Here is a 13,082-nt window from a genome sequence, read left to right on the forward strand (position 1 = left end):
TTAAAAGACTTTTTTTTTTTTTTTTTTTTAATCTGAGACCAAAAACTTAAAAAAATAGTTTTAAGCAGCAAAGTATTTCCTGCTATAAGAAACTTCTATGGCAACAGTTTGCAAATATTTGCTTGGCAAAGTATGTTAAAGTTTGATGCATTTTATTATTTGTCTCTAAAGAATTGGTGTAACAGTGCAGTTTTTATGATTCAGAAATAAATACCACATAGGCCACAAGATTTGTACGATTCAAAGTTTTATTCTCTAACAAAAATGAAATGACAATTAGAACTAATTAAAATCTGGAGTGTAACAAAGATGTTCTGATTAAATCAATCAAATAAAAATCAAGATCAGTGCAATAAAACAAGCGAGACTGGCTTCACTTTTGTAAGACTCAAAGGCAAAAGTTAGAAGCGTGCTAAAGTCAGCACACATTGTGTGTGTGTGTGTGTGTGTGTGTGTGTGTAAACTCTCTCATAAAGGGAATAAGCCGGTTACTATATTTAACGTAGGTAGGGAAGTAAATTGCCATTAAACCATTCTCGGGTGAACTGCAGGTGATCTCCATCAGTGGCGAGGAACACAAGCTTCCCTGCAGAATTCATCTCTGCCAAACCCAGACGATCCTGACCAAACAAAATAAAAAGGTAGATGCATTTCTTATATAGCTTCTATATAAAAACTAATTTGGTAAAAGTATAATCAAGTCCATATCAAAAACATCAGTACATTGAAATAGTACTTTAAGTACATTATGTATTTAAGATAAGTAATTAAAAAGAAGATAATAAAGAAGCTTCAGTTTACCTCTGTATAAATTGCACTTTCCTGCAGTGTTTCCAGCTCTTTAGCTTGACCAGGTTTATAGAAGCCAAACCACTGATAAAGACAATTCAATCAGTAATAGTTCAGTCCTCTAATTCAATAAAAGAGAGACTGATGTACCTCGGAGTCCACGGGATCTACCATAGTGTCCTGCAGGAACTTAACCATGACAAACTTATTCAGAGACATCAGATTTTTCTTGTAGGTCTCATTCACCACCTGTCAGAAATAACTTACATTTACAGCACAAGCACAAATATATATTCCTTCGACATTAATATCTCCCTTATCCTGTGACTTACCCGCTCTTGGTTGATATCAGCAAGAAACAGGCTGTGCTTTTTATACAAGTCATCACTGAGTGGATCGTGCCAGTACTGCGCCTGCACCAAGCTAAAAATCAAATGACAATCAACTGGCTTAACTAGTGAACTAGTGAACTTGTTTAAGCATAAAATGGCCCGTTGAGAAGCCAGCCGTGCACGCACTGTTTTTGAACTGCATCAGTGTAGGCTCCCGAGTTTAACATCTTGCGAATCCAGTCACAGATATGAGAGCTTTCTCCAGGGCACCGTGGGAGACCGAATACTCCTGTGAGGAAAAAAAAAAAAAAAAAAAAAAAAAAAAAAGAGGAAGAGAGAATCACACACACACACAAAAAAAAATTTAAACGTGGTCGCTCAAGATTTAGTTTAGCATAAAAACTACTATTTTATTAATATTATATTTTCACTAAAATATTATTAAAGTATTATTTTGAAGTTTGTATCTAATTTTGCATGCTGCAATGTGACTGCTAGATGTTCTAACCTACTTCAAATAATTAAAATTTTACCCAGCAATTCAAAATAGCTGCATTTCCTGAAGCAACACAACTTGTAAAATCAAAACAGAGCTGTTGTGCCACGGTGCAAACCACTTGTTTTTAGCAAGCAAATCAACCAAAGGGTGAGCGGAGCGCATCGGTCGCATTACCTTGATGCTGCCCACCGACTGAGATGAGGTTCTTCATTGGGGATCTGGACAGCGCTGTGCAACCGCCCGGCTTACGAAACATTAAACAAGATGGAAAGGTAAAACTACATGGATAAGGCTTCTGGGAATCCCCTGCATGGACTGGTCTGAATAAATAACCACTCACAGAAACTGCGACCCCTGGGAGAAGCCCATCGCGTTATAGCCTCCCTTCAGCTTAAGGTCCTGAGACAGCTGATCACACACCAAAGACACCTGCTTGTTAACATCCATGAAGAAGCCATTTTCAGTGTCCTGTGAAAAACAAAAAGGAAACCAAATCAGACCTTTTTATTTAAAACAACAAGAAGAATGAGAAAAATGGAGGATGTGTGCTTTACCTCTATTACGGTCTTGCCTATCATCAGGGAAATCACATATATCCCTGGAACTTCCTCTTCAATCATCTTCTTCATCGCACCCATGCTCAGTGGATTGCAACAACTGTCTCCTGCAAAAAAGAGGAGCAAATAACAGTGATAATTAGCGATCATCTAATTATGTTTATGGTACACCCAGTAGCTTCTGTTAATCTGGTAAACATAATGTTAGAGATAATAAGCAGTTTTAATCATCAGTTGTGTACTGCAGGAGATCATGACAGCCCCTACTGACGAAATGTTAGATTAAATTAAAAAAAAAAAAAAAAAAAAGTAGGAGCCATTTTAATGTATGGAATTGAGGAGTAATTTGGAGTACAAACAAATGACATGTCAAACAATTATACATCAAAAAGATTTGTAAAGAATTGTAAAGATTAAATACACGGTATATCCTACGATTCAAATGTCAACTGTGTTTATTTCAAACAGAAGGTAGGTTATAATTTTAGGTAACATTATAAATGTCTTTACTATCAATTTTGACAAATTTAATGCATCTTTGCTAAATAAAAGTGTATTTGAAGAAAAAAAGCAGGCTTCTGATGGGTAGTGTGTGTGTGTGTGTGTGTGTGTGTGTGTGTGTGTGTGTGTGTGTGTGTGTGTGTGTGTGTGTGAAATATGAAAAATTAAAAGTTCATGTATGCAAAACCCACTGTGTACGCAAAAGCTTTATTGCCATTATTTAATAACTCAGGCCTGTTATTTATTTGATCAAGTGCGGATGTGATGTAGCGTCTCACCCATTCCGTGCCATATCACTAGAGGGACCGTGGCGTTATTTCCCCACGAAGAGCCGCAAAACAACAACAGACACCCAGACACTGCGACGAGGCGAAGAGCGGCGGATGAACCCATGCTTCAGTCCGAGCCTGAAGATGTGAGCACATTTACACGTACACTTTATTAACAGAAAGCACTTACAGGAAAGGAAAGCGCCGAAATAAGGAAGTGAAGAAGTGAAGTTATCGCCCACAAATAACTGAGTGGGTTTCTGCGACACGCACTTTTAAAATGTCAAGAGCATCTCCTCACGGTGCGCAAACAGACAAAATCAAGAAGATGAACTTCCGTTTCGTCGCAACTTAACGATCAGTGGCCTTCGAAATCCTTTCCCTTTGCAACATTTGCGGTTATACAACTGGAAGACTTAATATTGCCAAGTCGTGAACGTGTTCATAAATGCTTAAATACACAGATATTTTCAGTTAACGTTACAGCCCTTGTGTACTTACTGTGATAACTTTCTGTCCATTCAATCACATGATACAAGAAAACACCGCTCTCGACAAACAAATGCGTTTACGTCTGCAGATTTTAGACTTATGTGTCATAGCATTAAACCCGACGTAGGCCTATATAGGTTCAGTCGGTCCAGAGCGTTTAGATCGCGGCGCTTTCCAGAGCAGGAAGTCTCGAGAGGTCATGTGACCAAAGGGCTACAGATCAGGCAAAACAAGAACTATGGTTTTCCTGAACGGTAACGTTAGTTCATCCGCGATGTTCTCGGCGTGTTAAACATTTAGCACTTATAGAAGTAATTAAAACGGTTTGTGTAGCTATGGAGGGGTCGAAAACGTTTTTTCTCTAAAGCGAGAAAAGTCCAGTTGAATGAGTCTTGCATGTGTTTATGCTAATGGTAAGAATGAATAAAATGTTTCATATTTCAAAATTCGTAATTGTTTAAATAGCATTATTCGTGTAATAACATTGAAACAAATTAAAATACAACCCCCTGTGTAACTTTTTTCACATTGAATTGTTTTTTTCCCTTTTTTTACGTTTCGTTTTACATGCAGAGTCTAGTGAAGACAATAAAGGGAGCAAAAAAAGTAGCTCTTGAATGAATTGCATCTTTATTTCCTCCAGGATTCAGGTGAGACAAAGAATCCGTATCACTGATGCTCCTGATATAAAGATGCTGGATGTTGTGGCAGATGTCAGATGATCTGTTCTGTTAACCTTTGTGCTAGTCAATGGTCATATGTTATGTTTAGGTACCGTCATGTGCTGCACTAGAGATAATGGGAATTTAAAACCCTGTGTGATGTGGTATTTTACATTGTCATGTGCTTGGACTCTTCCAGCTGCAAGGTGCTACAAGAGCTTTGGGCTTCCCAGTATATCAAGTCGACCTCTGAGCGAGTGAGTGAGCGTCACAAATGTTTGTTTGTTTTTTACCAAAAACCATATAAATAAGAATTATTCAAAACATATTACAGCTTTCCAATGAGGAGCTTTCTGATTTATACCGAAGAATGTGGAGTAGGCAAAAATGGCAATATGGCAAAAAAAATTCAGTAAAAGCTTAAAAAAAAACGACACGTTTGCATAAAGAATGATGAAAGGGAACTTGGTGTTTGATGAAAGGGAACTTGGTGCATGATGGATGGTCCAAACAGAAGAGGAAGACTAACAGAAAATGGACTGATGATATCAAGCACTGACGTGGAGAACTAGACAGCAGTTTATAAACTGACTAAATACAGCATAGACCTGCATTTGTTGATTAGTTGTCGATGATTCTGACAAAACACAAACGAGCTGAATTGCATTTTCTGAAGCGTCTTGTTTGTGTTTCAGGATTTGAGGATGTCATACTTAAACTAACTCAAGCTCCGCCCAAAACCTCCATCTCTGCAATCATGGCTCTAAAAGACGGTTACTCCATTAACTCGACCGCAGACGACCAGGACGGTGACACTGCGCCTCTTCTAGAGAAGGAAGTGGAAAGAGTCACAGGTCGGTCTGCAGTTTGATCCTCTTGCAGTCTGCATGAAAGTCGGTGGCTTGTTTTCTGAACTAAATAGGTCTTGTCACACACATGCTACCATTTTTTGGTAGTTTGGGGTTTGTTTGTTTTTGTTTTGTAGTTTAATATAAGTCGGCTGCCCCTCCTCTTTATTGTCACACATCACCCTACCATTTTCACCAGGCTCCGGCGGACGGAGTGGGTGTGTCGAGAGGAGGGGCGTGGTATTGGCCAGGTTGGGCGTGTGACGAGGCACACCTTTAGCCTTGTCACCGCCGCCGTTTGTGCGCCTCTCCTCGAGACCGGTCTCTATCCTCGTGGGTCCAGGAAGGGTCGCGATGGACCTCACCCGCCGTCCGTGAACACAGAGCTCATCATCTGCCGCCGATACGAACATTCCTCGCGCCCGGACCAGAAAAAGGGGTTGCCGGACTCCGCCCCCTATGGACCCTTCCCCTGGAACACGGCCTCAACCTTCACTTTGTAAACAGATCCCCTTTTATTTGGACACTGTTTCCCATGGACACTTTATTTTTTATTATTATTATTTTGTTAATAATAAAAAGCCTCTCCGAGGCCTGACGCCACGCCCACTGTGTCTGTCGTTGGCTCCTCCCGTCACAATATGTTAAACTCTAATTTATATACATCTATACGAACATTCCTTTGTTGTTTTATCAATATTGTAAACAGTCATGCTGTTTCATTTTTTTGTGGAAACGTGACACTTTTTTAATGAGCCCTCACTAAATAAAGAGTATTAACTTTTAAAAAAATATATATTAATAATCTAGTGCACCTTTAACTTTTGAAGTGTAGTTTGCTAAGTGACTGTAACCTTTTTTTAATGTATGTAGTTGGTTAAAATTTCAGAATGTGTTTGTATGTGTGACAGTGCCTCCCAAATGCTGCTCCGTGCGATGCAATCTGGCTGCTATGATGTTCTTTGGCTTTGCTGTGGTCTATGGTCTTCGTGTAAATCTCAGTGTTGCTATGGTTGCTATGGTTAATGGAACCAATGATCAGTCGTCATCCTATAGCAATATATCAAACGAGTGTCCAGTACCCACCCATACACTTGACAACAACAGCCAAAGTTCAGAACAGCCAGATGGGGTAAGAATAAACCGCATGCAGCATTTCATGCACCGAACCTGGTGGATATGTCATGCATTTTCATAACTTCGAGTAAAAAATGGCTTTTGTTGTATCTCTCTCCATTTCATTTTCTTTTCCTAGATTCCAAGATACCCGTGGAATCCCGAGACGCAAGGAATGCTGCTCGGTGCTTTCTTTTTTGGATACCTGTTTACTCAGATTCCGGGAGGTTACCTGTCAGGTCGCTTTGGGGGAAGCCTGTTCCTCGGTGGTGGTGTGCTTGGGACTGCCGTCCTCACTCTCCTCACTCCGCTGTCAGCACAACTTGGAGCCAAGTGGTTGTTTGCCTTGCGTGCGCTGGAGGGATTTGGGGAGGTTAGGGGAGTTTATGATAGCCAAAAAAGCTCCACAGTGATTCTCAAATAGAGAATTTTTGCATTTGAGTCTGTATCTTTTTTTTGTTTGTCTCCAGGGTGTGACTTTTCCTGCCATGATGGCTATGTGGGCCCGCTGGGCTCCTCCACTGGAGAGGGCTCGTCTGATGACGTTTTCAGGCGCTGGCTCTAGCTTTGGTGCCTTTGTGGCTCTTCCTCTCACTGGCTTCATCTGCCATAGTCTGGGGTGGCCAGCGGTCTTCTACTCCTGTGGTGAGGGAAAATTACATTCATCTTATGGGTGCATTTATATACATAATAGTATAATTATGCATATATTCAGAACTTGATCAAAAGTGAAAAAGACATTTATATTACATAAATGTTGTTCTTTTGAACTTTCCGTTCATCAAAGGATTTTGAAAAATGTATGACTATTTCAAGAAACATATGAAACAGCACTAATTTTCAATATTTGATAATAATAAGAAAGGTTGGAATGATTCCCGGAGAATTATATGGCACAGAAAACTGGAGTAATTGCTTCTGAAAATCATATATATATATATATATATATATATATATATATATATATATATATATATATATATATATATATATATATATATATATATATATGAAACTAACAAAGTTTTTCAATTATATTTCACCTATTGTAAGAATAATTCACAGAATTACTGTTTTACAGTATTACTTGATTAAATAAACGCAGCCTTATTGAGCATAAGAGAGCTTAAAAAAACTTCTTATTGACCCCAAAATTTCAAACATGATATATAACCAAGTACACTGGTATAGCATCTAGTCAAAGGTAAATTGTTTTATATATGTGACCCTGGACCTCCACACTAGTCATAATGGTCATTGTTTTTAAATTTTAATTTAAGAATCATCTGAAAGCTGAAGAAAAGGTTTTTTTTTAAATTGATGTATGGTTTGTTAGTTGTATCTCGGCCAAATATTGTCATATTCTATTTAAAACATCTAAAATCTGAGGAATTTTACAAAATATCTTAATGTAACATGATATTTACTTAATATCCTAATGATTTTTGGAATTAAAAAAAAATCACCCCTACAATGTATTGTTAGCTATTGCTACAGATATACTTTTGCTGCTTAAGACTGATTTAGTGGTCCAGGGTCACATATGATATATGAAAATACTTAACAGTCCTTACTCTTGTCATCATATTTAATGTAATATAATAGCATCATATTATACATTAAAGTGTTTTTACCACCAGGTGGTGTCGGGTGCCTCTGGGCAGTGTTTTGGTTTATCTTGGTGTCAGATGAACCCCAAACTCACCCAAGAATTAGTGACAGAGAGAAATATTACATAATTAACTCAATAGGTTCACAGGTATGAATTAGTTTTATATTTGAATTTTTGATGGTGCATACAGTCTCATTCTTTATTCATCAAGTATTCATTAAAAATAAATGAATAACCATATGTGAATATGTATTAAATATGTTATTGAATTTAAAAGGATTCCTCAAATGACATGTATTTCCAGCATGCCTTCCTTTCTGTAATTAATCTGAGATCGGCAGGCATTAATTTGAATTTTCTCTGTTTTTAGGGGACGGCACATGGTTGGTCAGTGCCTGTATTATCTATGCTGTTATCTGTGCCTCTTTGGGCCATAATCATCCCACAGATGTGCTCCAACTGGTCTTATTACACTCTCCTCACCTCACTTCCTACCTACATGGACACTGTTCTCCACTTTGATTTGCGACAGGTGAGGTGGTTTAAATCAGCCCGGTTTAAATCCTGGGTCTCATCGTATTTTCTTTTGTTTTGTCGATCAGAATTCGTTCCTCTCTGCTCTGCCGTATCTGGCTGGCTGGCTGGTCTCAGTGGGCTCAGGTGTGCTGGCAGACCACCTCCTGGAGAGGGAGCTCCTGAGTGTCACAGCTGTCCGAAAAATCTTTACCTTTATTGGTACGAAAAATTAAATATCTTTATAAATAACAAATATGTGTGATGACAGAGTGCATTTACAAAGTGTGGAAATAAAATGGCTACATTAGTGTTCTTCTTTTTTAAACACTTATGCTGATCAAGGCGGCATTTATTTGGTCAGGAAAAAAACGTAAATGTTTGTAATGTTGTGATGGACTGAAAAGAACACTCTACGTTTTTTTTGGGAAATAGACTCATTCTCCAACTCCCCCAGAGTTAATAATTTGAGTTTTACCATTTATTTTTTAATCCATTAGGTTGATCTCCGGGTCTGGAGAAAGTACTTTTAGCATAGATCATTGAATCCAATTAGACCAGGAGCATCACGTTCAAAAATGACCAAAGAGTTCACATGAGACCTCATTTATTTGAAATGCAAAGCTTTTGCTTTATAAATTAACATTATGAATGTCTTTAATCTCACACTCAATTAAATACATCCTGGTTAGATAAAATAATGTATTAATATTTTTAGTCTTACTTTCAGACTTTTAAAAGACGTTGTACCATGGTTTAAAAGAAAAAAATTGGCTTCAAGATTGACAATAAGAATGTATTGCAGAACAAAGTATTACAGTTAAATTGTGTTTTTGTTAATATTTTTATGCATTGTGTCCCATAGGTCTGTTTCTACCTGCTGTTTTCCTGCTTGCAGTAGGCTTCACGGGTTGCAGTGGTGTGCTGGCTGTGACTTTTCTCACGTTGTCCAGTGCATTTGGGGGTTTCAGTGCTGCTGGTGTCTACATTAACCAGATTGACATTGCTCCACGGTACAAAAGCAAGACTGGTTTATGCCACAATTAGTCCTCTGCTCAAATAGGCCCTATAGAGCTGTTCATTACATCACTCTGTGTGCTATACTTCTTTTTAGATTTCGCTTTAGGATTTCTTATTAAAATAAAGGTTAAAAATGACAATCGCCAACTGAGTTATAGGACTACAAACTGAACAGATCTGAGCTAAAAAGTATATATTGTCCACCAGTCTCACGAAGTTATCTCTACAAGCTTGACTTTTATTACAATAGTTCTATCTTCTTTTCTTCCAGATATGCGGGTACGCTTCTAGGAATCACAAACACTTTTGGGACCATCCCTGGTGTTCTTGCACCAATTGTAGTGGGTTACTTAACCAAAGATGTAAGCCGTGTCCTTTACTTTGTGTAACACTGCAGAAGTTATATTCAAATTATATATATTCTTATGTTTTTCCCTTCCTTTTGTTTTCCGATCAGCACTCGGTTACAGGATGGAAACATGTTTTCTGGTTGTCTGCTGGGGTGAGCGCCTTTGGAGCCATCTTTTATGTGATCTTTGGCACTGGAAAGATTCAGAGCTGGGCAAGGACAGAAGAGGAATCAGACACGGATACACACAATTAAACATTCCACTTGACCAATTCAAAGGGAAATGAGGACTCTGCCTTTGAGTTTTATTTCGTACTCAAAACATGCTACCGGTCAGAAGTTGGGACAAACTTACTTTTTTTCATGGTTTAAAAAATGATAAACATAAAATATGCCTACTTTATACTTCTTTTTTTTAATTAAGTGGATCAGATAGTGACATTTTTAGCTCACTACATAATTCACATATGTGTTACTTTTGATTACTATTATTATTAAAAAAAAAAGGTAGCATGTCCAAACCTTTGACTCTGATCGCAATAACAATACTTCTCTCAGGGTTTTACAAGGGGAAATCTGTGCCTTGTAGTTTTTCTGGCAATATTTATTTCTGAAAATTTCAGAATTAATCATAAGCCAAGGGAATGGACAACTGAGAGTAATTCCATTTCCTAGTCTCATGCAATCTAAATCTCATTCAAGTAAAAAAAAAAAATACTCTAGCCTTTATGCTAACTTTCAATCAAGTGTAATTTTTATTACAGTGGCGAAACAACAGATTTAGGGGTTTTGTCTCATTTGAATTACATGTGAAAATACTTGTTAATAAGCACTTTGCGTTAATAATGATGCATTAATAATGAAAACACCTTGGTACCAGTGCTGTTCGGGTCATTTTAAATGTGTTACAGCAGTAGCTGTACTCCATTAATTGTGTCATTTCAGCACTCAGTCACTTCGGTTGTTACAGATTTATTGTTGTCTATGGTTGTCTATTCATATTTACTGAAAATTGCCAGACATGGTACATTATTATTTTGAAACTTAATGTAAACTTAATGTTTATTTGAAACACTCAAAGAGTCGTATGTTAATTAAGACACAATGGCCATTGGCCAGCACTTTTTTTTTAACTGGCATGAATGCTGACAATTCCCAGTATTACTATTACCATTTTATTTAATTTTTTTATTTTAATAATGTCTCATTGATTTATGATGTTAATCATGCTTAAATTTAAATAAAATTACATTTTTACAGTGCAGTCACATTCCAGCTGCCTTTCAGCACTTGTGGGTTCTTTAATATGGATGAACAGATTATTAATCAAACGTGTGCGATTACAGAGTAGATAATTCCATCATTCAAGGTATTACAGTCATCTTGTGGCATTTTGGGAAATCTATTTCTCAAAACAACAGCCAGCAGATGGCGCATCACATGGTTAATAAATGACTGAATTATTAGAATTCCTCTCAAATTGATAGTATTGCTTGTTCACGTGTTATATATCTTAAATTTGTGTACTAACTGAAACAGCCAAGGGCCACCAGATATATGAACAATGTTACTGCCTGTGTCAGATAACCCACGACGTTCAACTTGCCTCAGCGCTGTCGAGAAAACGACCCGGATGTACTTGACTGAATGCGGCAAGCTGTCACGTGCTTATTTACATGTGAGTCAGTGATGTAAGCGTGAAGATTGTCGTGTAACCTTACAGGGCGTTTTAACCTTTTGTGTCAATAATGTATTGCTACCTATCGATTTCTACCAATAGGACAGCGAATGTTTGATTATTTTAGGTTGGTTTCCGTAATCGTTCTTATCATGACATTGTAAATGTACCCTTTCCATATCTTGTGTGTGTGTGTGTGTGTGTATAATGAGCGATCTTTAGTCCAGTCCGGCATACCATGAGGGCAAAAATAAGACTGGTGGAGTAATAAAATAACCTTTCTTGTGTTACAGTTTTACTAGCTGTTCAAAGGAGCAATGCATTTGCTCTATGAACTTGCCCTGTCATATCCAGTTATATTGTTTAATAATACTGTACATTGTCTATACATATATATATACATATATAATATGTGTGTTTATGTATTGACTATAAGCACCATGTTTTTCAGCAGTTGTGACCTGAATAGGACTTGCTTCCTTTCATTCATGGACCTTTGCATATGCACCAAAGGTCTGAGACAGACCCATGGGGTTCTCACACATGCAGATGTTAGTATCCCTGACCCCCACCCATTTGCATTACACCTTAAAAATGCATAACACGTGGAGGGGATTTGCAAGTGTAAGTTTGTTGACTTGAGGGCGAGGTGGAGGATTTCTACATTTCAATTTAACTGTTTTTGTTGTTATTAAAGAGCCAGTTATTTTAGGTTTAAAAGATGTGTATTTTAAGTGTTTTCATTTTAGAAGTAGAGTACAATTATTTAATTGAATGTCAAATCATGTAGCCAAGCTCAGAACCGATTTAAAACAAATTAGCAATTTTGAAGATGCACAACATTGCTATAATTAAAATGTTTTTTCCTTTACATTTCCATCTATTAATTTAGCGCACGAGCATTCAAAATATCAGCATTGTTGCAAGTTTCAAAAGTAAACATTAATACAAAGCTGTCTTGCAATGAGGCCTGCTCTGTGTTTGAGCCTTGAGGGAAAAGTTCAGGCCTTTCCTTCTGTATTGCATGACTCAACAGTGAACTCATGCCAGGCATTGACGTTGATTCGTGGCACACATTCCCCATGCCCTCCCCCACACTTGTTGAGTGCCTGAGATAGAAACCAAATGGCAGTTTATCTGGACAAATAGATATTAAGCCTGTTAGCATTGCACCGCTACATGAACCTGGTAAACAGGCCAGACCAGATCAAGAGTCACCACAGTATACAAAAAACAAATGGTTCGAAGCAGGGCAGGATATGCTGAGGTGTGTTTGTATGTTGGGGTGGGACTTTAGACAGCTGTGCTGTGAATAGTAATCTTCTTTGGTGCGTGCGTGCGTGTGTGTGTGTGTGAAGAAAAATAAAAAGGTGGGAATCACTGCAGTTCACATAGCACAATCATGCCAGTTTTTTTCTCAAATGCTGTGGCATCTCTTTTTGATATCAGTCATATGACTTCTTGCTTACTGCATAATTCTATTTCCTTGATTTTCTAGTATTACTGTTAAAGAAGACCTTGATAATGATTAAGGAGACTTTTCAAAGGAGTTGTTTGATTGTTTGCTTGGTCTGTAGGTTTTTGTTGACTTAATCAGGGTTGTTCGGTCTTTTTTGTTTAGATTATCCCAATAAAAAAGTAAGATACTGTTTTTAAAGTACATTTATTTTATGCTAAGTGTAGTTCAAATCTATTAACATTTACTAACATAAAAATATAAAAATTATAATTAAACTTTACTTGACAAACTACTTGTGTTTAAAAGTGTTTTAAAGTCACTGTTGATGAAGATAGTATCAGACTTTTAATGCTAAATATTTAAAGTTCACCTGAAGTGTGTGTGTG

General features: G+C 37.4%; 2 protein-coding genes across 4 annotated transcripts; one reads left to right on the top strand and one right to left on the bottom strand.

The window, feature by feature from the left end:
* Positions 1-230: 230 nt before the first annotated feature.
* Positions 231-3,085, bottom strand: ppt1 (palmitoyl-protein thioesterase 1 (ceroid-lipofuscinosis, neuronal 1, infantile)). Its single transcript, XM_043218326.1, is given in 10 exon segments — positions 231-620; positions 802-873; positions 940-1,038; positions 1,122-1,212; positions 1,308-1,410; positions 1,795-1,836; positions 1,839-1,864; positions 1,961-2,088; positions 2,175-2,284; positions 2,957-3,085. Coding segments are annotated over 10 exon segments (909 nt in total). The 5' UTR covers positions 3,072-3,085; the 3' UTR covers positions 231-497.
* Positions 2,971-10,823, top strand: si:ch1073-513e17.1 (sialin). Of its 3 annotated transcripts, none has more exons than XM_043218323.1 (13): positions 2,971-3,093; positions 4,013-4,089; positions 4,301-4,358; positions 4,797-4,955; positions 5,861-6,081; positions 6,205-6,438; positions 6,536-6,710; positions 7,706-7,824; positions 8,048-8,209; positions 8,280-8,412; positions 9,056-9,203; positions 9,482-9,572; positions 9,668-10,823. In XM_043218323.1, exons 4-13 carry the CDS (start codon positions 4,859-4,861, stop codon positions 9,812-9,814), a joined length of 1,527 nt encoding a protein of 508 aa, XP_043074258.1. In that variant the 5' UTR covers positions 2,971-3,093; positions 4,013-4,089; positions 4,301-4,358; positions 4,797-4,858; the 3' UTR covers positions 9,815-10,823. The 3 variants fall into 3 exon arrangements, with proteins under 3 accessions (XP_043074258.1, XP_043074259.1, XP_043074257.1); XM_043218322.1 differs by lacking the exon at positions 2,971-3,093 and adding an exon at positions 3,671-3,852; XM_043218324.1 differs by lacking the exon at positions 4,013-4,089 and having other exon boundaries at positions 2,981-3,093.
* The last annotated feature ends 2,259 nt before the right edge of the window (positions 10,824-13,082 follow it).

Source organism: Puntigrus tetrazona, chromosome 19 (genome assembly GCF_018831695.1).
Source record: "Puntigrus tetrazona isolate hp1 chromosome 19, ASM1883169v1, whole genome shotgun sequence".
Taxonomy (NCBI): Eukaryota; Metazoa; Chordata; class Actinopteri; order Cypriniformes; family Cyprinidae; genus Puntigrus; species Puntigrus tetrazona.